At 39.9% G+C, this 22,068-nt stretch overlaps 1 protein-coding gene across 3 annotated transcripts; it reads right to left on the bottom strand.

Moving 5' to 3' along the window:
• Window positions 1-122: 122 nt before the first annotated feature.
• LOC128841295 (lipase member M-like) lies at window positions 123-21,175 on the bottom strand. Of its 3 annotated transcripts, none has more exons than XM_054036211.1 (11): window positions 20,973-21,175; window positions 20,786-20,871; window positions 14,124-14,238; window positions 9,540-9,657; window positions 8,448-8,646; window positions 7,508-7,617; window positions 6,322-6,395; window positions 5,435-5,581; window positions 4,233-4,304; window positions 678-749; window positions 123-466 (listed from the first exon to the last, which is right to left on the bottom strand). In XM_054036211.1, the coding sequence occupies exons 3-11, from the start codon at window positions 14,229-14,231 to the stop codon at window positions 233-235; spliced, it is 1,134 nt and encodes a 377-aa protein (XP_053892186.1). In that variant the 5' UTR covers window positions 14,232-14,238; window positions 20,786-20,871; window positions 20,973-21,175; the 3' UTR covers window positions 123-232. The 3 variants fall into 3 exon arrangements, with proteins under 3 accessions (XP_053892186.1, XP_053892185.1, XP_053892184.1); XM_054036210.1 differs by having other exon boundaries at window positions 6,322-6,458; window positions 20,973-21,166; XM_054036209.1 differs by lacking the exons at window positions 20,786-20,871; window positions 20,973-21,175 and having other exon boundaries at window positions 6,322-6,458; window positions 14,124-14,359.
• Window positions 21,176-22,068: the final 893 nt, after the last annotated feature.

Here is a 22,068-nt window from a genome sequence, read left to right as displayed (position 1 = left end):
AAATGTAGCTTTGTTTCCTGAGGTGATACTGTAGTTACTGAAAATCACCAGCAGGATAGAAAATATGACAACAACAAATGTAGTGAAAATACAGCCAATCATAGTAAATAATGGAGTCAGTAGAGGGTTAACTTTTTTATAAAAAGGAAAATAGGCCTCTTTCCATACACAGAGAAAACAAGCTTCATCAGAGAATCCATTATTAACCTAAAGCATGGCTACTTTGTGTGGTTTATGGATGCTTCTCCATTAGGTCAACGATTTCATTGTACATGCGCAGCGGTGCATCCAGCCCCCAGATGAAATCCAGATGTGCCCATTCAGGAATGTTTTTGTAATGAACAAGATTAATAATTTGCGGGCGTAAAACATTAGCATCCTTTAAGTCTGCAAGCAAGTCTTGTCCACCAGTCCATATTGCAGTTGGCACTGTCATATCTTTTATCTTGTATAAAGGAGGGGTGGCCTGGAAAACAGTGAATAGTGTAGAAATGAAAACCTGTGAAGTCACAGCAAATTTTACACACATCCATTCAGTAAACGATGAGAGAAGCTGCTCCTCAATCAAAACCAGGAAGAAAAATGCCCCTTACTACCCCCACTCTTGGGCTCTCTTCCCAATTGTTTTATTTTTCCAAAGATGATGGCACTGTTACACAAAAAAATCATAATCCTACCTGACCAAATTTCGCCATATTCTTGGTTTGACTGCGCCAGTTATAAGCTTGGAATTCCCCTGAATTAAGTATCTTATATGAAAAGCAAGAGAGAGAAAAAGTTACAATTGTAATATACAAATCAGTTGATCAGGGGATAAAAAGTAAGTCATGGAATCTTTCACCTCAAAGCCTTTGGTTGGATTCCACCTTACACTATGCTGACAGCAATTAAACTTAATCTCATTTCAAGGCTATGTGGAAGCCTACACTAAATTAGTTAGGGGTCTCAGAGATAAGTGGATAGGTGTCTCTGCCAGCGTCCAAGAAATTACCAATAGTCGGTAACCTTGTCAGCACAATGGGGTCCTGGTCCGCGAGTAGGGCTCCTAGGCACTTTGGTAATACAAATAATAAATAGTAATTAGGACTAACTGGGCTTGGGAGACCAAATTACAGCACCTTCATATTTGCCAACTGGTAGACAGACACTAGTATAGAATGAAATCATTTGCAGTGTTCCCCATTTCATTTTTTCCCCCTTGAGCCTCTATAAAAGATTAAAATATATGCTCTAGTTCAAAAGGAATTATTTGGGGAAATTCTATGGCCTATGTTATATAGGAGGTCAGACTAGATGACCACAATGGATCCTCTGGCTTTGGAAGGTCTGAATCTGTATTTATTTCTTTACAGGTCACACACATAAAAAGTAGGGCTGTCAAGCAATTAAAAAAATGAATCACTATTAATTGTGCTGTTAAACAATAATAGAATACCATTTATTTAAATATTTTGGATGTTTTCTACATTTTCAAATATATTATTTCAGTTACAATACAGAATACAAAGTGTACAGTGCTCACCTGATATTTATTTCTGATTACAAATATCTGCACTGTAAAAAACTAAAGAAATAGTATTTTTCAATTCACCTAATACAAGTACTGTAGTGCAATCTCGTTATCATGAAAGTTGAATTTACAAATGTAGATTTATGTACAAAATATAACTGAATTCAAAAATAAAACAATGTAAAACTTTAGAGCCTACAAGTCCATTCACTCCTACTTCTTGTTAACCAATTCTGTAGACAAACAAGTTTGTTTACATTTGCAGGAGATAATGCTGCCTGCTTCTTATTTACAATGTCACCTGAAAGTGAGAACAGGCATTCTTATGGCACTGTTGTAGCCAGCATTGCAAGATATTTACGTGCCAGATGCGCTAAAGATTCATATGTCCCTTCATGCTTCAACCACTGTTCCAGAGGACATGTGTCCGTGCTGACGACAGGTTCTGCTCAGTAACGATCCAAACCAGTGTGGACCAATTGCACTAGTTGTATGAGGTGAATTGAAAAATACTATTTCTTTTATCATTTTTACAGTACAAATATTTGTCATCAAAAATAATAATGTAAAGTGAGCACTGTACACTTCGTATTCTGTGTTGTAATTGAAATAGATATATTTGAAAATGTAGAAAAACATCCAAAATATTTAATGAATTTCAATTGATATTCTATTAACAGTGCGATTGAAACTGCGATTAATCATGACTTTTTTAGTCACAATTAATATTTTTGAGTTAATCACATGAGTTAACTGTGATTCATCGACAGCCCTAATAAAAAGTATAATCAGGACAAATTTCCCAAATGCTTACACATCCAAAATATGTATTTTGCCACCCCTTTGTAACTTTGCAGTCTGCTTTGGATTTAACTATCTTGAGTAATTTTGTGTCTGCAAACTTTTCTACCTCACTGTTTACCTCTTTTTCCAAATCATTTATGAATATATTGAACAGCACTTATCCCAGTATAGATCCTTGGGGGACCCTGCTATTTACTTCTCTCCATTGTGAAAACTGACAATTTATTCTTACCATTTGTTTCTGTCTTTTAACCAGTTACTGATTCATGAAAGGACCTTCCTTCTTATCCCATGACTGCCTACTTTGCTTAAGACTTTTGGTGTGAGACTCTGTCAAAGGCTTTCTGAAAGTCCAAGTACACTATATCCACTGGATCACCCTTGTCCACTTGCTTGTTGACACACTGAAAGAATTCTAATAGATTGGTGAGGCATGATTTCCTCGGGGGGGAGGGATAGCTCAGTGGTTTGAGCATTGGCCTGCTAAACCCAGGGTTGTGAGTTCAATCCTTGAGGGGGCCACTTGGGGATCTGGGGCAAAATCAGTACTTGGTCCTGCTAGTGAAGGCAGGGGGCTGGACTCGATGACCTTTCAAGGTCCCTTCCAGTTCTAGGAGATGGGATATCTCCATTAATTTTTTTTTTTTTTAATTTATTTTACAAAAACCTTGTTGACTCTTCCCCTACAAATCATGTTTATCTATGTGTCTGATAATTCTGTTATATATTATAGTTTCAACCAATTTGCTTGGTACTGAATTTAGGTTCACTGGCCTGTAATTGCCAGGATTGCCTCTGGAGCCTTTTTTAAAAAATGGAACTATATTAGTTATCCTCCAGTCATCTGGTACAGAGGCTGATTTAAGCAATAGGTTACATACCACAGTTAGTAGATGTGCAATTTCATATTTGAATTCCTTCCGAACTCTTGTGTGAATACCATCTGGTCCTGGTAATTATTAATTTATTAGTTTTTAATTTTATCACCTCAATCTGTGATAGTTCCTCAGATTTGTCACCTAAAAAAATGACTGGTGTGGGAAGCTCTCTGACATCCTCTGCAGTGAAGACTGATTGAAAGATTTTATTTAGCTTCTCTGCAATGGCCTTGTCTTCTTTGAGTACTCCTTTAGCAACTTAATCATTCAGTGACCCCACTGATTGTTTGGCAGGGATTTCACTCTTGTGACTGTTCCCTTTAATTTCTGTTTAATTAGCCTCCTCATTTTTGTGTGGTTCCTCTTTTTGAAGTGCTGCTGTGGTGCGTTTCTTTGGTATTTTCCCTCCTGTTCAAGTGTTTGTGGTTGCAACGGACGTATATGCATATTTGCAAGTGCACTGTACTTGGAAGTGTTTCCTTCTCTGTCCCCCATCCTGCAGTATTGGCAGAGTACTTATCTTAGTATAAGAATGTCTTATCTTATACTGACCACAAAAACAAAAATTCAGCAACCCTGTCATACAAGATTTCCTTTTCCTAGAATATGCTATCACACAAGAAAAGATAGTAAACCTACTGACTAGAAGAATTATTGTCTGTAGTTCTAATACTGCCTCTGAATTGATAGGTTGTATAGAAAAAAGGATGTAATAAGAGCTGTTATAAGGAGTAATTAATTAAAGTAAGGACCTGAGCCTTTTCGTTTGCTGTACTGTATATATATATTAGTAAGATTACTTGCCGCATTACCCTTCCCTTTGATTTCCAAATGTGCTTGTCTTTCCTGGAGGAATTTCAATACCTGTTGTTAAATGTCAATAAAAAGTACTGGTTTTGTTGAGATTTCAGTTGTAAACCACAAATTAGGTGAGTTCCCAACCCATTATGTGTAACTTCACTTGAGAATATTAAATGCACCCAATTGGTATAACGTACAGTGGCTAGCACCGACTTTGCAACCCAAAAGCTGAACAGTACCTGGCTCCAGTGGATTACATTTTGTACAGATGTTCCTGCTGGGGCTCGGGCTACGTATACGTTAACACGACTCTGAAAGAAAACATTCCGTGAGGGACCAGTTCCACCCCTTTTCTCACAGAGTAGTACCTTTTCACTAGCGTACTTCTGGTAATGGTAGTGGAACTACTCATGGAGTAAGGTACTCCATATGAGTGAAGGTGGCAGGATCAGCCCTTACCAAGTACTTCAAATGTGGCCACGCATTGGATACAGCAAAAAATTATGCAGAATTTTTAACGGCGTTATAGTCTCAAAGGATATGAAGTCAACCATTTTGATAAGTCGGGAGATTTATCGAAGAGACAACAGAGTGTTTATTTAGTTCACACTTGTAGGGATTAATAGGTAGGATTTGGGATATGAGGGGGAGCCCTTAATGGTCCAGGAACGTGCTAACTACCACAAACATATACAGCTAAATCCTGAGTCACGTCCTTAAGAAGCTGTTACACAGTCCATGATTCAACAAGTCTAATTCAAAAATCAAAGGGGATTTTGCTTGAAAAAAGTGCAAGTAAAAACTTGAGGGGCAGACTATTTTGCCTAAAATTGAATGAAAAAGGGATCCTCAAGTGTCAATCTCCCTGTTCATTCATGTCTTTCATTCTTGGACCCATGGAGAGACCTCTGCAGTGTTGAGGATCCACGTGATGGGAGGAGTTAGATGAGGGGGGTGGGTTTGCTACCAAGCATTGTTCCTCTCTCCCTTCCAACCTTAGAGGGAATCTGCTGAAAATGGGATACAGCCTGAGGCTTAATAACCTTTTCTGTGGAGCCCCAGTGCACTGTGAAAGCTCAATTATAAACAACAGTTCCATCGGCAGCAGCATAAGCTTTTTCACCATGGGCGTGAGAGAGAACTCCAGCATATTTTCCTAAACCCTTGTGAGTCTTGGGACATCTGTGGATTCTGGGGACTGAACTGCCTGCATTTCTGACAGGTGGAGCAAAGTTCTCCTCCAACACGGTCATATAGCCCTCTGAGAGCTTTCCTCTCTCTCAAACCATGCCTGTGGACTTTTCCAGGGAAGGACATGATTTGGCCCTGACTAAGGACTTCAAGATTCAAATCACAGAGTTTCAAGTTAAAAATGAATACAACTTGAATACAGGGGCTAGAAATCTCCCCACAGAACTATAGACAGCTGTGCTGTACATACCATATTTATGTTATTCACATTGTAGCCTCCCAGAATGAAGAAGACATTTCCACAAAGCTTAGCAAAAATGCTGCGGCCACAAAAGGAAACAATGAGCTTTCTCAGCCATTCACTTTGGTGAAATAATTCCCTTCTGCCAAGCAAGACCTGGAAAAACACAAAGGTATTGATCACTTACTGAATTGTTCTATGCATTTTTCTTTTTTCAACACCACCCCCTTTATACTCTATTTCCCCCTTTTTATTTCCTCCCCTTCCTTAATGATTACACCCCTATTTTTCCTCCTCCCACTAACCTGCTGGCTACATACTGCTTGAGGAGGGGGGGCATGTGGGAAAGAAGTCGTTTGTTTATCCATCAAACAGGCGCAGCACAGGCATTGCCCAATCAATGTGGTTGTGCTTCAGATTTTTTTGCTTGTTTAATGATAGACTCACTTTCAAGTTAACTCCAGTTCTGCTTTTGCTCCTGCACCTGCAAATACTTATGCACATGAGCAGTTTTGCACAAATAAGTAGCCCCATTGACATCAATGGGATTACTTACACTTGCGTAACACTTATGCATGTGATTTAGTGTCTGTAAGACTGGAGCCACAGCGATTCTTCTGGAGTTACTGTAAATATAGGTAAGTATGTTTTTTAAGTCATGAACTTAACTTTGTGGAATGCAATATTCTCCTTTTGTATTTCTGGACATAAGTAAGAGAAAAACGTAAGTAGGTCAATTAATTCTTCCAGTGTTGTGGGCAGAGCTGAACATCTTTAACCACAGACATGAACAGACCCATACATTTCTAGTTAAATATATGGTTTTCAGTTCGTCCATTCTAAAAGTCAAATAAATATTTAGACAATCAAATATTTTAAGTAGAAGTATCACATACCCTGAGAAACTTTTCAGGAAGATACAGGAGTTTTACTGCAGGGCTTCTGGCGTATTTAACTGTAGTTACAGGGGCTAAGGCAAAATACAGTTTGATTCTTTTAGCCAGCTGGGGCATTGTTGAAAATGTAATGAAAGCTGAGAAAATTCAAGAGAGAAATTAACTAGAGCAACTTTCATAAACTAAAATATCAGTATTTACCATACTCCATCCTTCAGTTTCAAACTTGCAGGCAATCCTATAGCTAGTCAAATAGTGATTTATTACTGAAGTAAGTGTTCATCCTAGATTTCATTTGAAACTCCCTGTCCTACAAGCTTGCAAATTATTATATTACATTCTCCTCCTACACTGATACTCCATCCCACGTATATATGCTATTTAGTTCTGAAGAGACATGCATTGCTCTCCCAAACAACTGCCTCATCATATTGCCTTTGTTTTTATCCTCCACTCCACCCAACCCCTCTGTCTGCGGCCATCTCCACATTTTGCTTGTCTTAACTTAAGCCCTGATCCCCCAGTTAGATCCAAAACCCCTTAACCCATGAACCCAATGCAACTATTGGGCCATATTAAACTCCAATGTAAGTCCAAATCATTGGAGTTACAGCAGGAATACATTTGGCCCATTCTGTTTTGTTATCTTTCATATAAATAAAAATTGGCTTCATTAAAGTTTCCTACATTTTACAACTGTCAGTTTAGGAAGTGTTTTTACATCTGAATTTTAAGACACTCATAAAAGGTGATAGAGAAATCCAAACACAGTTTTCACTACTGTATAGCGGTGCAGACATAATTCCATAACTAGGGCCCTACCAAATTCATGGTCCATTTTGGTCAATTTCACGGTCATAGGATTTTAAAAATAATAAATTTCATGATATCAGCTGAAATTTCACAGTGTTGTAATTGTAGGGGTCCTGACTCAAAAAGGAGCAGAAGTAAGGGTGGCAATACCATGACCCCCCTAAAATAACTTTGTGACCCCCTTTGTGACCCCCTGCAACTCCCTTTTGGGTCAGGACCCCCAATGTGAGAAATGCTGGTCTCCCCTGTGAAATCTGTATAGTAGAGGGTAAAAGCGCACAAAAGACCAGATTTCATGGGGGGAGATGAGATTTCCTGAGATAGGGCCCTATCCATAACACATCAAGTCTGCATTCCTTGTAACATTGCATACCTATAGTGGCACCCTGTGAATAGCCAACATAGTACAACCGCTCTTGTCCAGTTTTCCGCATAATGAAGTTTAGCACTGCTGGAAGGTCAAACTTAGCCATCTCATCAAAACTGCCAAGAGAAAGGATGAAAAACATGCATGCATAAATTAAATCCCAGATGAGTTAGCATTGGATAAGGGAAATCTAGGTTTGTCAGATAAGAAAAAACAAACTGTTCTGTGAATAATTCTACTATTTTGAGTCCTAGGTCTTTGTGGCACCTGGTGTCAAAGAGACTGTTCACTAATTTCCGAGGTGCTTTCTGCTCATACCTTAGGGATTGATTCAGACCCCATTGAAGTCAATGGACAGACTCCTTTTAATTAGCGTGAGTTTAGGATCAAACCATGAGTGCCTAATCTTCCTATGTAGAAGGAACAATTAATTACACAGTAATGGAACCACTTTCATGGAGACACAGGATCATATAATGTACCACTACAGTCTAGTCTTCAAACATTCATTAAAATAAAAGTGCACTGGAAGCCCTAGTGATTGAAGTTATCTGTTTGCCTTCAGGGAAGGTACAGTGTGAACACAAGCACTGCAATCTTCCCTGAGTCACCCTGTTGTTGAAACTCAGCAGTGTCTAATAAGCCAATGAGGACTCCAATTAGTGCCAGCTATGGTAATATTTTTACAGTGTGGACAGACCACAGCCAGCTCATTATCCAGCACCAGCTTCTAAGCCATCAGATGTCAACAATTTTCACTCATTGTCAACCTGCATTGAGTTTAAACCAATGATCCAGATGCACTCTGACACCACAGTGATGGGTGCTTTATAAAAATCTAGATAGATGAGCAGATAGATAAAAATGAAAGATTTCAATATCCCATTAACAATAACCCAAGTCCCTCCGAATGCTATTTCCAACAGTGCTCAATAATTCAGTCTACCTGAAAGACCAGAACTCATCTTGCTCAACAGAAAGATTGAGGTGTCTTCTAGACCAGGTGTTCCCTCTGCTGTTTCCCATCCAAACGTCATAGCCAGCATCTGCTAGTATGAAGCCCAGGCTATTGTTGGCCAGGTTTGTGACCCAGTTGCTAGCATCTCCTAGTAATCCATGTTGGAGAAACACAGCAGGCTTTACGACTGAAAGAAAAAAACCACTTTACTGAGCTGCTGGATTAATATGGTAATACAATGATACTCCTGTCCAGTACTCAAAACTGTGATTCCCAGTCCTGTGCTGGATTAAAGGCAGACTCCTATGGATTTTTTTTAATGTGTGTACCCCTTTTTCAATTTGTTATGCGATAGAATGAATGCCTGGACTTTTAAAAAGTTGATTTCCTGTTTATCTTAGGAATACCAGAATGTAAAGTCTAGTCTCGCTGGTTTTACTGAAGAAGTTCTGGCGGAACTGAGAGATGAGCTTCTAAATACCTTAATTTAAGTAGTAAAGGCATGGAATATTGAATAAAGGCTTTCTTTATTCAAAATGTTAATTCATCACTGAGATTAAACAGGTGTGAACAAAAGCAACCACAACACAAACCGTGAGATCCAAGGAAGAAAATGGGCTTTCCTGAAAGTGGGTGTTTGGGGTAGATTGCAGACTTCAAGCTTTTTTTTTTTTTTTTAAACTTCTACTTATCAAATGCTACATCCCTCATGATCAGTGTACAAGCTTCGGTTCATTCAAGGCCAGATTTTCAAAACCAGACCATTAGAACATGGGTGCTGGAACTACGGGTGCAAGAGCACCCCCTGCTTGAAGTGGTTTCCATCATATACAGGGTTTACAGTTTTGTTCAATGGCTTTCAACACCCCCTCTATACAAATGGTTCCAATGCCACTGATTTAGCACCAAATTCTGCTCACCTTACTCACAAAAACATTTCCATCAACTTCAGTGTGACTACTCACATAAGGCAAGCAGGACTTGAGTCCAAACATATGCAGATTGGCAAAACAATTTAGACACCTGTTTTTCAAAATGTGTCCTCTTAAGTCTTTGTTGCTTTACAGAAATAAATCATACCTGTATTCCCCTGATTTTCTATTCCATAAGGGATTCTGTTAATGCTAAGGATATAGCCATCTTCTGTCACCACTTCATACTCCTCACTGGGGTACCCTCTATAGGTAATGAGCTCGCTCTGCAAGAGAAAACACAAATGCTTTTGCTTCAGATGGCTTATGGGTGTCCATTTTCTACACAGCATGTATATGGAAGGATCTCTGTGATGAGAAAACATTGTGGACTAGATCCAGCTGAGGATCGGTCCCTTAGTTATTAAGTATCCAGAATAAAAAGAAAATATATTTTAATGACACATCCCTCAAAACTACCCCTCTTTTCTTTCATACTGCACAATACATTCTGGAACGTTTTAGCAGGAATGTTGTAAGCAAGACATGAAAAGTAATTCGTCCACTCTACTCAGCACTGATAAGGTCTCAGTTGGAGTACTGTGTCCAGTTCTGGGTATCACACTTTGGGAAAGAGGTGGACAAATTAGAGAAAGTCCAGAAGAGAGCAACCAAAATTATTAAAAGTCTAGAAAACATGACCTACATGGAAAGATAGACAAAAATGTGTTTGTTTAGTCTAGAGGAGAGAAGACTGAGTCTTAAAGTACGTAAAAAGTTGTTATAAAAAGGAGGGTGATACATTGTTCTCCTTATCCACTGTGGATGGGACAAGAAGCAGTGGGATAAAATTGCAGCCTGGGAGATTTAGGTTAGACATTAGGAAAAACTTCCTAACTGTAAGAGTAGTTAAGCACTGGAACAAATTACTGTACCTAGGGAGGTTGTGGAAACTCCATCCATTATTGGAGGTTTTTAAGAACTGGTTAGACAAACACCTGTGAGGAATGACCTAGATAATACTAAGTCCTGCCTCCATGCAGGGGACTGGACTAGATGATTTATTGAGGTCCCTTACAGCCCTACACTTCTACGATTCTATGTTTTAAACCTCAGCTCTAGAATTCTGCCACCTAGTCAAACGAAGACAGAAATCTCGAAAAGACTTAAAATATGGAGATTAAAAGAGAAGGATTAATCATTGAGAAACCTATTAGTAGCTAGACATTTCAGTAAGAGTCTATTTTGAAGGATGCCAAGTTAGCTTGTGTAATTCACATATTGTACAAATGTATATTGAAGGAGATGAATGGTGTTACATGTATATGTATGAAGTTTATGAAGGAGAAGTGACAGTCTGTCTGAGTTAAGGTTGGACCCAGAGTTACATTTTAAAGCTACTCCAACTGCAACAATAACATTGATCACATTCTCAAAAGATTCCCTGAAAGTTAACCTTTTAGAAGATCAGAGAACTTTTCCAGGAAATTGAAAAGAAATTGAGTAAGTTATTTTTGTGATTAAAACCCCTTAAAGTCGGCTCCTTTTTGATATGTTTGCCAGTTACATAACCCTCCTTTGTCTCCAATGAAATCAACTAACACTACAAAATTTGAAACATAGGTAGATATTGACATTCACTCATGCAAGGAGCACTTTTCAAGGGCAGGAACAGTAAAATGATTATGAGTTTAAGATGTAGAATGCTGACATTTTTAGAGTCCAAAATGTGGTGGGATAGAGAAGACTTAGGTCTATGGGCTCTGTGTGGTGGCTTGGTGAGATGATGAATCATTGGTTCCTATGCAGCAGCTAGGGCGTGCCAGAGAAGACAGAGCATGTGAAATATGTTGGAAATGTAAGCAGGGGGTAGAAGGGAATAGGGGAGAAGGAGTGATCTCAGGTAGTGTTAAAGTCAGTTTTTGAACTTTTCTGATACTGAATTTCCAGCTTTTTAGAATGGAAATATTATGAAACCACCTTAACTTTCAGTTAAAAACTGCCTCTGAACTAAGCAAGCCTCACAACAGCCCCATAATATAATGTTATCTCCATTTTATAGCGGGCTACGTGATGGCTCCGAAAGGTTAAGTGACTAAATATACCCCTGTATTCACATCCTACAAATTGTTGTAATAATCTTTGTACAAAGTATGCCTTGTAAGGTATCATTTGAAAACTCAGTTTGCTGGTCATTGTTGTCCTGGTAAAATGTGATGGCAACATTGTATGTGAAGTTATAAGATTTTCCTATATGATGTTATTAACACATAGAATCATAGAACTGGAAGGGACCTTGAGAGGTCATCTAGTCCAGTCTCCTGCTCTAGTGGCAGGACTAATTATCTTGACCATTCATGACAGGTGTTTGCCTAACCTGCTCTTAAAAATCTCCAATGATGGAGATTCCACAACCTCCCTAGGCAATTTATTCCAGTGCATAACCATCCTCACAGTTAGGAACTTTTTCCTAATGTCCAAGCTAAATCCCCCTTGTTGCAATTTAAGCCTTGCTTCTTGTCCTATCCTCAGAGGTTAAGAAAAACAAATTTTCTTCCTCCTCCTTGTAACAATCTTTTACATACTTGAAAACTGTTATCATGTCCCCTCTCAGTCTTCTCTTTTCCAGACTAAACAATCCCAATTTTTTCAATCTTCCCTTATAGGTCATGTTTTCTAGACCTTTAATAATTTTTGTTACTCTTCTCTGAACTCTCTCCAATTTGTCCACATCATTCCTGAAATGTGGCGCCCAGAACTGTGCACAATAATCCAGTTGAGGCCTAATCAGAGCAGAGTAGAGTCGAAGAATTACTTCTCGTGTCTTGCTTACAACACTTCTGCTAATACATCCCAGAATGATATTCACTTTTTTTGCAACAGTGTTAAACTGTTTAATCATATTTAGCTTGTGGTCCACTATGGCCCCCAGATCCCTTTCTGCAGTACTCCTTCCTAGTCCCAGTCATTTCCCATTTTGTATATGTGCAACTCGTTCTTCCTTCCTAAATGGAGTACTTTGCATTTGTCCTTATTGAATTTCATCCTATTTACTTCAGACCATTTCTCCAGTTTGTCCAGATCATTTTGAATTTTAATCCTACCCTCTAAAGCACTTGGAACCCCTCCCACGTTGGTATCATCTGCAAACTTTATAAGTGTATTCTCTATGCCATTATCTAAATCATTGATTAAGATATTGAACAGAACCGGACCCAGAACTGATCCCTGCGGGACCCCATTCATTATGCCCTTCCAGCATTTTCCAAAACCCACAGCTCTGCCCAAACTGAGGTTGGCAAACAGGTCTGTCCTAAACAAAGGAATGTGTGCTCTGCTTAATTTGCATGTAAGCAGTAAACAGAGGCATCAAGCAGGAAGTGAAAGAAAGGAAGCTGAATCAGGTGAGAAAAAGGCAGCAGGGTACATCCTTCCACATAGACTTTTTGTCTCGGTGCCCATCTGAAAATGTTGAATCTGAACCAGAGAAGGGGTCTGGACCTACAGGGTTTGGTCAGAAAGACTGCTGAAAATACATGGTGAGAAACCGCTTGAATCTGATATAGTTTGTTAAGTTAGGTATTAGTAAATGTCTTATCTTTATTTTTCCTGTAATTATGTCTGACTTATGCTTCATTACTTGTGCTCACTTAAAACCTCCCTCTTCATAGTTAATATACTTGTTTTATAGATTGATCTAATCCAGTGTGTCTAAATTGAAGTGTCTGGTAAACTCCATTTGGGATACACATATTATTTATTTTAAAGAAATAACGGACCTAATATAACTTGTGTTGTCCAGAAGAGGGCTGGGCTGTATGGGACGTACATTTCTGGGAGAAAATCTAAGACTGGGGGTGTGTTGGGGTCACCCGGCAGTATAACCGAGGCTGGTGAGAGCCAGCATGTAATCCAAGTGTGGCTGGCAGTCAGTCACACACAAACACTCAGGTTGTGGCTTGCATGCTGGAAGGCTGTTTGTGAGCTGCCCAGGTGGGAGCTACTTCAGCAAGACATTGTATGGCACCCAAGGTTTCATGGCAAGGGTGACACAGCTGTTCATGAGCCGGGATTGGACCCTGGTATGTCACAGTGACTTGTCCAGGGTCACACAGGAACTGAGCAGAGCCAGCTCATTGCTCTGAAACCACCACTGTCCCAGAGCTTTAAGGTTCCACATTTGCTGCTGGAAAGCAGGGTCGTTTTACAGATACTCAGCATTCTTTAGTGGCCTTTACACTGCAGGGCAGTAGGATCAAGATTTTTTTAAAGAAACTAGTGATTTAAAGGGGCTTGATTTTCAGGGAGTGGGCGCTCAGCACTTTTTGAAAATCAGCCCCTTTACTATGTCTGATGCTGAGTGCCCCCCAAAAATGGAGACATCCAAAAATCACAAATTACTTCCAAAAATATCGGCAGAGGAAGTCTGTAGTTCCAGAACCTTCATTGCTTGCCTTTTTCAGCTGGAAGGCTGGTGCAACAATCCAGTATTCAAAGGGGAAATTTTACTATGCCAGTTTAGTAAAGAAAAATACAACTTGTTGTAGTTTCTACCCCTCAGAAGCTGGACTCCGATACATGTAGATAGGAAGGAACATCTGGCAAAACAGAATGACAGTAAGTGTTTGAGAAGAGGTGAAATGTTCGCTAAGTGCATTTCACCTGCACCTGTTAACGCAGACAATTGTAAACAATTCTGTGCTTTCAGCAATGCATTCCATTCATTTTACATTAAGTCCAATAAATAACTTACAATGTTCATATGTGCTTCAGGATCCACATGATTTCTCTTCATTCTTATGAGTTTCTCTGAAGATACAGTTCCTTGGAACAAATATGCCACTGTAATGAATAGCCACATCTTGGTTCTGTGTAAAACAGTACATTCATCTGTTAACAACATTGCTCTCTCTGCACGTACAATACAATGCAGACATGGCACTATGAGAGGTGAATTGCTGAAAGATGAAGTTGTGCCTGGTACCGCAGTGAGCCACCTGGCACAACCCCTGATTGCTTATGCAGTGCAAGCAGCAAAAACTGGAAGCAAAAAAGCAAAGGGAGCTTGGCAGCAGCCTGGATTCTCTGTTAAGTTCATCCAATACTGGATGAAACCATCAGTAAACACCAGGAGGGGAGCAGTACTTGGAGAAAGGGCCCTCCAAGTATAAGTGTAAGTATTCTCACACTTCTTATCAAACTGTCTGTACTGAGCTATCTTGAATATCACTTCAAAAGTTTTTTTTCTCTTACTTAATTGGCCTCTCGGAGTTAGTAAGACAACTCCCACCTGTTCATGCTCTCTGTATGTGTGTATATATATCTCCTCAATATATGTTTCACTCTATATGCATCTGAAGAAGTGGGCTGTAGCCCACGAAAGCTTATGCTCTAATAAATTTGTTAGTCTCTAAGGTGCCACAAGTACTCCTGTTCTTTTTGCGGATACAGACTAACACGGCTGCTACTCTGAAACCTGTCATAGTTTTGCATGTTCGTTGTAGGTTACTTATGTCAAATTAGCAGCTGCCTCTGCTTGGTTATGCTAAGGGAAGGGGTGACGGGGTCCATTTCTTTGTAATGCACCCACCCAAGAGTCAGGCACATTACTAACTCAGGACTCCCTTGCCCTCCTGTCTTGCAGAAGCTGAGCAAGTGTGTGATACTTTTTTTCCCAAAAGCAGGAGTAAGGAGAATTGTATAGCAGGTAGAATGCCTCAAAGCATCTCTGCTCAGAAGCTGCATTCGAGGAAGGACTGCTAGGCAGAGATGGCGTTCACCTTTCGAGGAGAGGAAAGACCCTATTCGGACACAGACTGGCTAACCTAGTGAGGAGGGCTTTAAACTAGGTTCGACGGGGACAGGTGAGCAAAGCCCACAGGTAAGTGGGGAACATGGAGACCGGGGAGATGGGTCGGAAACGAGAGGGAGTGTGGGCTATATTGGCAGAGAGAAAGGAGAGTCAGGACAAAACTGGGAGGAAAGATCAAACCAGTATCTTAGATGCCTATATACAAATGCGAGAAGTATGGGGAATAAGCAGGAAGAACTGGAAGTGCTAATAAATAAATACAACTATGACATTGTTGGCATCACTGAAACTTGGTGGGATAATACACATGATTGGAATGTTGGTGTGGATGGGTACAGCTTGCTCAGGAAGGATAGACAGGGGAAAAAGGGAGGTGTTGCCTTATATATTAAAAATGTACACACTTGGACTCAGGTAGAGATGGACATAGGAGACGGAAGTGTTGAGAGTCTCTGGGTTAGGCTTAAAGGGGCAAAAAACAAGGGAGATGTCATGCTAGGAGTCTACTACAGGCCACCTAACCAGGTGGAAGAGGTGGATGAGGCTTTTTTCAAGCAACTAACAAAATCATCCAAAGCCCAAGATTTGGTGGTGATGGGGGACTTCAACTATCCGGATATATGTTGGGAAAATAACACAACCGGGCACAGATTATCCAACAAATTCTTGGACTGCATTGGAGACAACTTTTTATTTCAGAAGGTTGAAAAAGCTACTAGGGGGGAAGCTGTTCTAGACTTGATTTTAACAAATAGGGAGGAACTCGTTGAGAATGTGAAAGTAGAAGGCAGCCTGGGTGAAAGTGATCATGAAATCATAGAGTTTGCAATTCTAAGGAAGGGTAGAAGGGAGAACAGCAAAATAGAGACAATGGATTTCAGGAAGGCAGATTTTGGGAAGCTCAGAGAGCTGATGGGTAAGGTCCCATGGGAATCAAGACTGAGGGGAAAAACAACTGAGGAGAGTTGGCAGTTTTTCAAAAGGACGCTATTAAGGGCCCAAAAGCAAGCTATTCCGCTCGTTAGGAAAGATAGAAAATGTGGCAAAAGACCACCTTGGCTTAACCACGAGATCTTGCACGATCTAAAAAATAAAAAGGAGTCATATAAAAAATGGAAACTAGGACAGATTACAAAGGATGAATATAGGCAAACAACACAGGAATGCAGGGGCAAGATTAGAAAGGCAAAGGCACAAAATGAGCTCAAACTAGCTACGGGAATAAAAGGAAACAAGAAGACTTTTTATCAATACATTAGAAGCAAGAGGAAGACCAAAGACAGGGTAGGCCCACTGCTTAGTGAAGAGGGAGAAACAGTAACAGGAAACTTGGAAATGGCAGAGATGCTTAATGACTTCTTTGTTTCGGTCTTCACCGAGAAGTCTGAAGGAATGCCTAACATAGTGAATGCTAATGGGAAGGGGGTAGGTTTAGCGGATAAAATAAAAAAAGAACAAGTTAAAAATCACTTAGAAAAGTTAGATGCCTGCAAGTCACCCGGGCCTGATGAAATGCATCCTAGAATACTCAAGGAGCTAATAGAGGAGGTATCTGAGCCTCTAGCTATTATCTTTGGAAAGTCATGGGAGACAGGAGAGATTCCAGAAGACTGGAAAAGGGCAAATATAGTGCCCATCTATAAAAAGGGAAATAAAAACAACCCAGGTAACTACAGACCAGTTAGTTTAACTTCTGTGCCAGGGAAGATAATGGAGCAAGTAATTAAGGAAATCATCTGCAAACACTTGGAAGGTGGTAAGGTGATAGGGAACAGCCAGCATGGATTTGTGAAGAACAAATCATGTCAAACCAATCTGATAGCTTTCTTTGATAGGATAACGAGCCTTGTGGATAAGGGTGAAGCGGTGGATGTGGTATACCTAGACTTTAGTAAGGCATTTGATACGGTCTCGCATGATATTCTTATCGATAAACTAGGCAAATACAAATTAGATGGGGCTACTATAAGGTGGGTGCATTACTGGCTGGATAACCGTACTCAGAGAGTTGTTATTAATGGTTCCCAATCCTGCTGGAAAGGCGTAACGAGTGGGGTTCCGCAGGGGTCTGTTTTGGGACCGGCTCTGTTCAATATCTTCATCAACGACTTAGATATTGGCATAGAAAGTACGCTTATTAAGTTTGCGGATGATACCAAACTGGGAGGGATTGCAACTGCTTTGGAGGACAGGGTCATAATTCAAAATTATCTGGACAAATTGGAGAAATGGGCTGAGGTAAACAGGATGAAGTTTAACAAAGACAAATGCAAAGTGCTCCACTTAGGAAGGAAAAATCAATTTCACACATACAGAATGGGAAAAGACTGTCTAGGAAGGAGTACGGCAGAAAGGGATCTAGGGGTTATAGCGGACCACAAGCTAAATATGAGTCAACAGTGTGATGCTGTTGCAAAAAAAGCAAACATGATTCTGGGATGCATTAACAGGTGTGTTGTGAGCAAGACACGAGAAGTCCTTCTTCCGCTCTACTCTGCTCTGGTTAGGCCTCAGCTGGAGTATTGTGTCCAGTTCTGGGCGCCGCATTTTAAAAAAGATGTGGAGAAATTGGAAAGGGTCCAAAGAAGAGCAACAAGAATGATTAAAGGTCTTGAGAACATGACCTATGAAGGAAGGCTGAAAGAACTGGGTTTGTTTAGTTTGGAAAAGAGAAGACTGAGAGGGGACATGATAGCAGTTTTCAGGTATCTAATAGGGTGTCATAAGGAGGAGGGAGAGAACTTGTTCACCTTAGCCTCTAAGGATAGAACCAGAAACAATGGGTTTAAACTGCAGCAAGGGAGGTCTAGGTTGGACATTAGGAAAAAGTTCCTAACTGTCAGGGTGGTTAAACACTGGAACAAATTGCCTAGGGAGGTTGTGGAATCTCCGTCTCTGGAGATATTTAAGAGTAGGTTAGATAAATGTCTATCAGGGATGGTCTAGACAGTATTTGGTCCTGCCATGCGGGCAGGGGACTGGACTCGATGACCTCTCGAGGTCCCTTCCAGTCCTATAATCTATGAATCTATGAATCTATGCATCTTTATATGCTCACACACACACACACACACACACACACACACACACACACACACACACACACACACATATACACACACACACTCATGGGGACTGGCTTCAGAGAGGAACAAGGCAACAATTTAGTTCGCAGACTCGAAAAGGTTTTGACAGATCTGTGGAAATAACAAGGATACAGTTGCAGTAATATTTTAAAATTTGACAATACTAGTATTAAGACGTGGAAAGGCAGGAAGGGCACATGCAAAGTGACATGTATTGTATGATTGACACTGTTGAAGATTTCAGTCTGCTTTTTATCAACATGTTTCATTCTGAAAGTGTAAGAAACTGAATTCTCTGAAGGACTGAAATGAAACCCAGGGCCTGACTGTCCAAGGCTGGCACCTTGTGTCCTTATCTGTACCCTGTGCAAAGTGAACGCAAAGCCCTACTGTATGGTTTTGTCCCCACCTTGCACAGGTGTGAATGACTACACAAAGGTACAAGGCAGTGAGGGGTCAGGCCCAATGGACTTACTCAGAAGAATAAAGGGACTATTAGATTTATAGAATTGGGCTCTAAATAAAGACTAGATTGACCTCAACACTAATTTTAGTGAGCAAAAACAACAAGGAGTCCTTGTGGCACCTTAGAGACTAACAAATTTATTGACTCCTCGTTGTTTTTGCTGATACAGATTAACACGGCTACCACTCTGAATTTTAATTAGGTTACTCTAAAACTTTGTTATTTATTTTAAAAATGTCCATGGCACACATGGCATATCTCAGGGGAAAATTATTCATACCTGTACGTAGCTCTCCAATGAGAATGAGGTAGAGAAAAAACCTAGTTCAGAGAGCTATTAAAATTGAATTAATTAGCCCTAGTAAACTTCCATAACAAAGGCACTAGACATTTGGTGGCAGGGGACTAATTTCAGGATCAACATAAGCAATGTCATTGTCACCTGTATAAACAATACTGATTCTTGGCATATCTGAATTAACTGAGTCCCTGGACCCAGCTTCATATAATATTTTTGTGTTTTTATCTTTTGTGTTCCACCCGGCTGCCTGGGAATGGGTGTTAGGCGCTGTCTAATTAAACAGACAAAGAAGAGGCGAGCCAGAAACCAAAACTGTTCAGAGAAAGGGTTGGTTTCCACAAACCTCCCCATCTGAAAAAAATTAGAAGAAAAAGTTTTGGTTTTTGGTTCAATTTTTCTTTGGTTCTGAAATGTTAGTTCATTTATACTTAAATAAAGGTTAAAAAAATGTTAAAAGGTCAAAATGCCTAAAGTGACCCAAACCCATTTTTTTCTAGGTCATCAGTTCTCAAAAATGTTCAAAATTTTTTGTCCCAATTCAAGATGGAAACAATTTTCAATATCGCAAAAATTCTTGCAGAATGGGAAAACCATTTCCCATGTAGCTCTAATAATGATCGTCCATTCAGTCTCTGATTCCTTACATGTAACTCTTTTTCCTCTTTGATACCCAGCCTGAAAGATTAAGGGGACCAGGAATAGGTAGCTAGAAGATTAAATTAATGATGAGGTTTTAGTTCTCTCACTACCTGATCCTATTGCTTAATCTCTTAGGATGGATATCAAAGAATTACACATAAGGAGTCAGCAAAAGCTCTGATTGGGTAATCAGTATGCTATGCAATAGGGACGACTATCAACAGAAGCAGGAATTGCACAGCTGCTGTGTAGTAAGCACTTCTGAAAATCAGGTGACTTATGTAGCAACCAACTAAAGACTTCAGATCCTAAATGTAGGCACCCATTTTTTTAAATCTTGGCCAGAATTTGTAATTTATACAAGCTATCTAAATGTCAAAGTTCCTCTACTTAACGGGGTATGGAAGTGGGCCTTGACAAATTCAGTTGAGTGCAGCAAAGTCCAACTGCACCATGGGAATAAGAATGTACGTGGATGAGGACAGGACGAAGGTGAGAGGGTATTTATGAAATGTGTCTTTGGTCTGTGAATATCTCTGAATCGTTTTGTAGATTTCAGAGAACCAGTAACGTACATCTAAGCTCAGCAGATTTCATTGGCAAACACACTGCAGTTGCTGCTCCTCAGGCCAATAAGCATCTGTGGTAGTGTTTTCAGAAAAGTTGACATAAATAAAGGGTTTATTTTTCCTCTTAGAACAAAAGTTACACATATAGATACACAAAGATATACACACTGTATACACAAGGTCCCTTTTTAAACAGTATTAGCTGTTTAGAAAAGTTCACTTATTTTATAATGAAAAAGATAAATGCATTTTAAAGTACTTTCAGATCAACTCATCCTCCCTACTCATTCTCTCACCTCTCTTCCGCTACTGAAAAGATTTACAGACCAGAACAGAATGAGTTGTACAGTCACCCTTTATCAGAAGGCACCTTTCAGCAAGCAGCAATTCTTTTGTCCATGTAATTTTAAACAACAAGAACAAGCCTTGGAAAGGTTACTTCCCAACAGCACATGCTAAACCATTATTTAGTTTTGTCTCTTGCAACCCCAAGAAAACCATCACACAATTCTGGATCAGAGTGAAGTGAAAGTATTACCAACCTTGTGCTCGAGTTCGCTTGTTCCACTCAAAGATTCCGATGCAGGAGTGATGGCAGCTCTGATGGCCCCAGTGTTTAACAGCAGCACTAGGTAAAGGACATAAACAATGTGACATAAATAGCACAATTTTTTCCCAATAATAATGGCAATGAGCACTGATTTCTCTCCACTTCCTTCTTCCTTTTACCTGGCAAGTTAGCAGCACTTCAAGTTATTCGTAGTAAAGGAAGTGCACTGCTCTAGTGCTGCTTATAGGAGCTGACTGCTTTGACTCTCACAGAATGCCGTAGTTTTAAAGGGAATACCGAGCCCCTTGAAGTGGAACAGCCTCGTCAGGAATTTCAAATACAAACACATTCACAGAGGTGTCATGCCAATAAAACCCGGAAGAATTCCCCTTTTTACTGCTAGCCTGCCAGGCCAGTTATATTCTTATTCTATGGAGGGGTTGGAAGGTAACCTCATTCTTTGATGCCGTGATAAATATGAATTTTACAGCACAAAAATGTTTTTATCCTCTTTTATGCACATGCTACCATTCCATATTGCTAAAGTGATGCAGAAGCAGCTAAGGGGATTTCCCTATTCTGATGACACATGCATACTCTCAGTGTGAATTCCATGCATACAATAATGAATATACAACCCCCTTCGGTGTGCAATTATAACTATCAAGGTATTATGTAATATAACAGTCAGTGTGGAAGCAAGCCCTAAAAAGCATTACTTGCTTAAATGACTTGTGGTGAACTGTCCATCATGTTCTCAAAAAGAACAGGAGTACTTGGCACCACATTCTCAGTGTCCTCAACTGCAGTGGGAGCTGTTGGGCCCAGCCTCTGGCAGACGTGGACCCAAGTATAGATTTATGACATAGTGGTGTAACATTGGGCATACCATTCAGTGACATACCATTCAGGTAACGTACACTGTTCTTTATGTCCCAGATTAGAAATTCACAAGGAAGTTGGGTGAAAGGCTCTGGAAGTGAATTGCCAGGTACCTTTTTAACTGTAAAAATAAAGCAGACTATCACAGCTGTTAGAAAATGGTGCTTGTATTCAAGCTTAACTTGAAATAAATACTAAACAGCTTCAAAATTCAAAAGGATTTTCCCCAGCATAGTTGGGGCTGAACTGGTTCCAAAGCTGTTTATTTGCTTCCCAGAGCAAATATAGATTGGAAGCTTTTTGGAAGAACCATCCCTTTGGTCTGGGTTTGTACAGCACCTAGCACAGTGGGACCCTGATCCATGATAAGGGCTCCGAGGAACACCCAGACTA

This window comes from Malaclemys terrapin, chromosome 7 (genome assembly GCF_027887155.1).
Source record: "Malaclemys terrapin pileata isolate rMalTer1 chromosome 7, rMalTer1.hap1, whole genome shotgun sequence".
NCBI classification, from domain to species: domain Eukaryota; kingdom Metazoa; phylum Chordata; order Testudines; family Emydidae; genus Malaclemys; species Malaclemys terrapin.
Note: the sequence above shows the minus strand (reverse complement) of the source record. Positions and strands in the feature narration are given on the sequence as shown.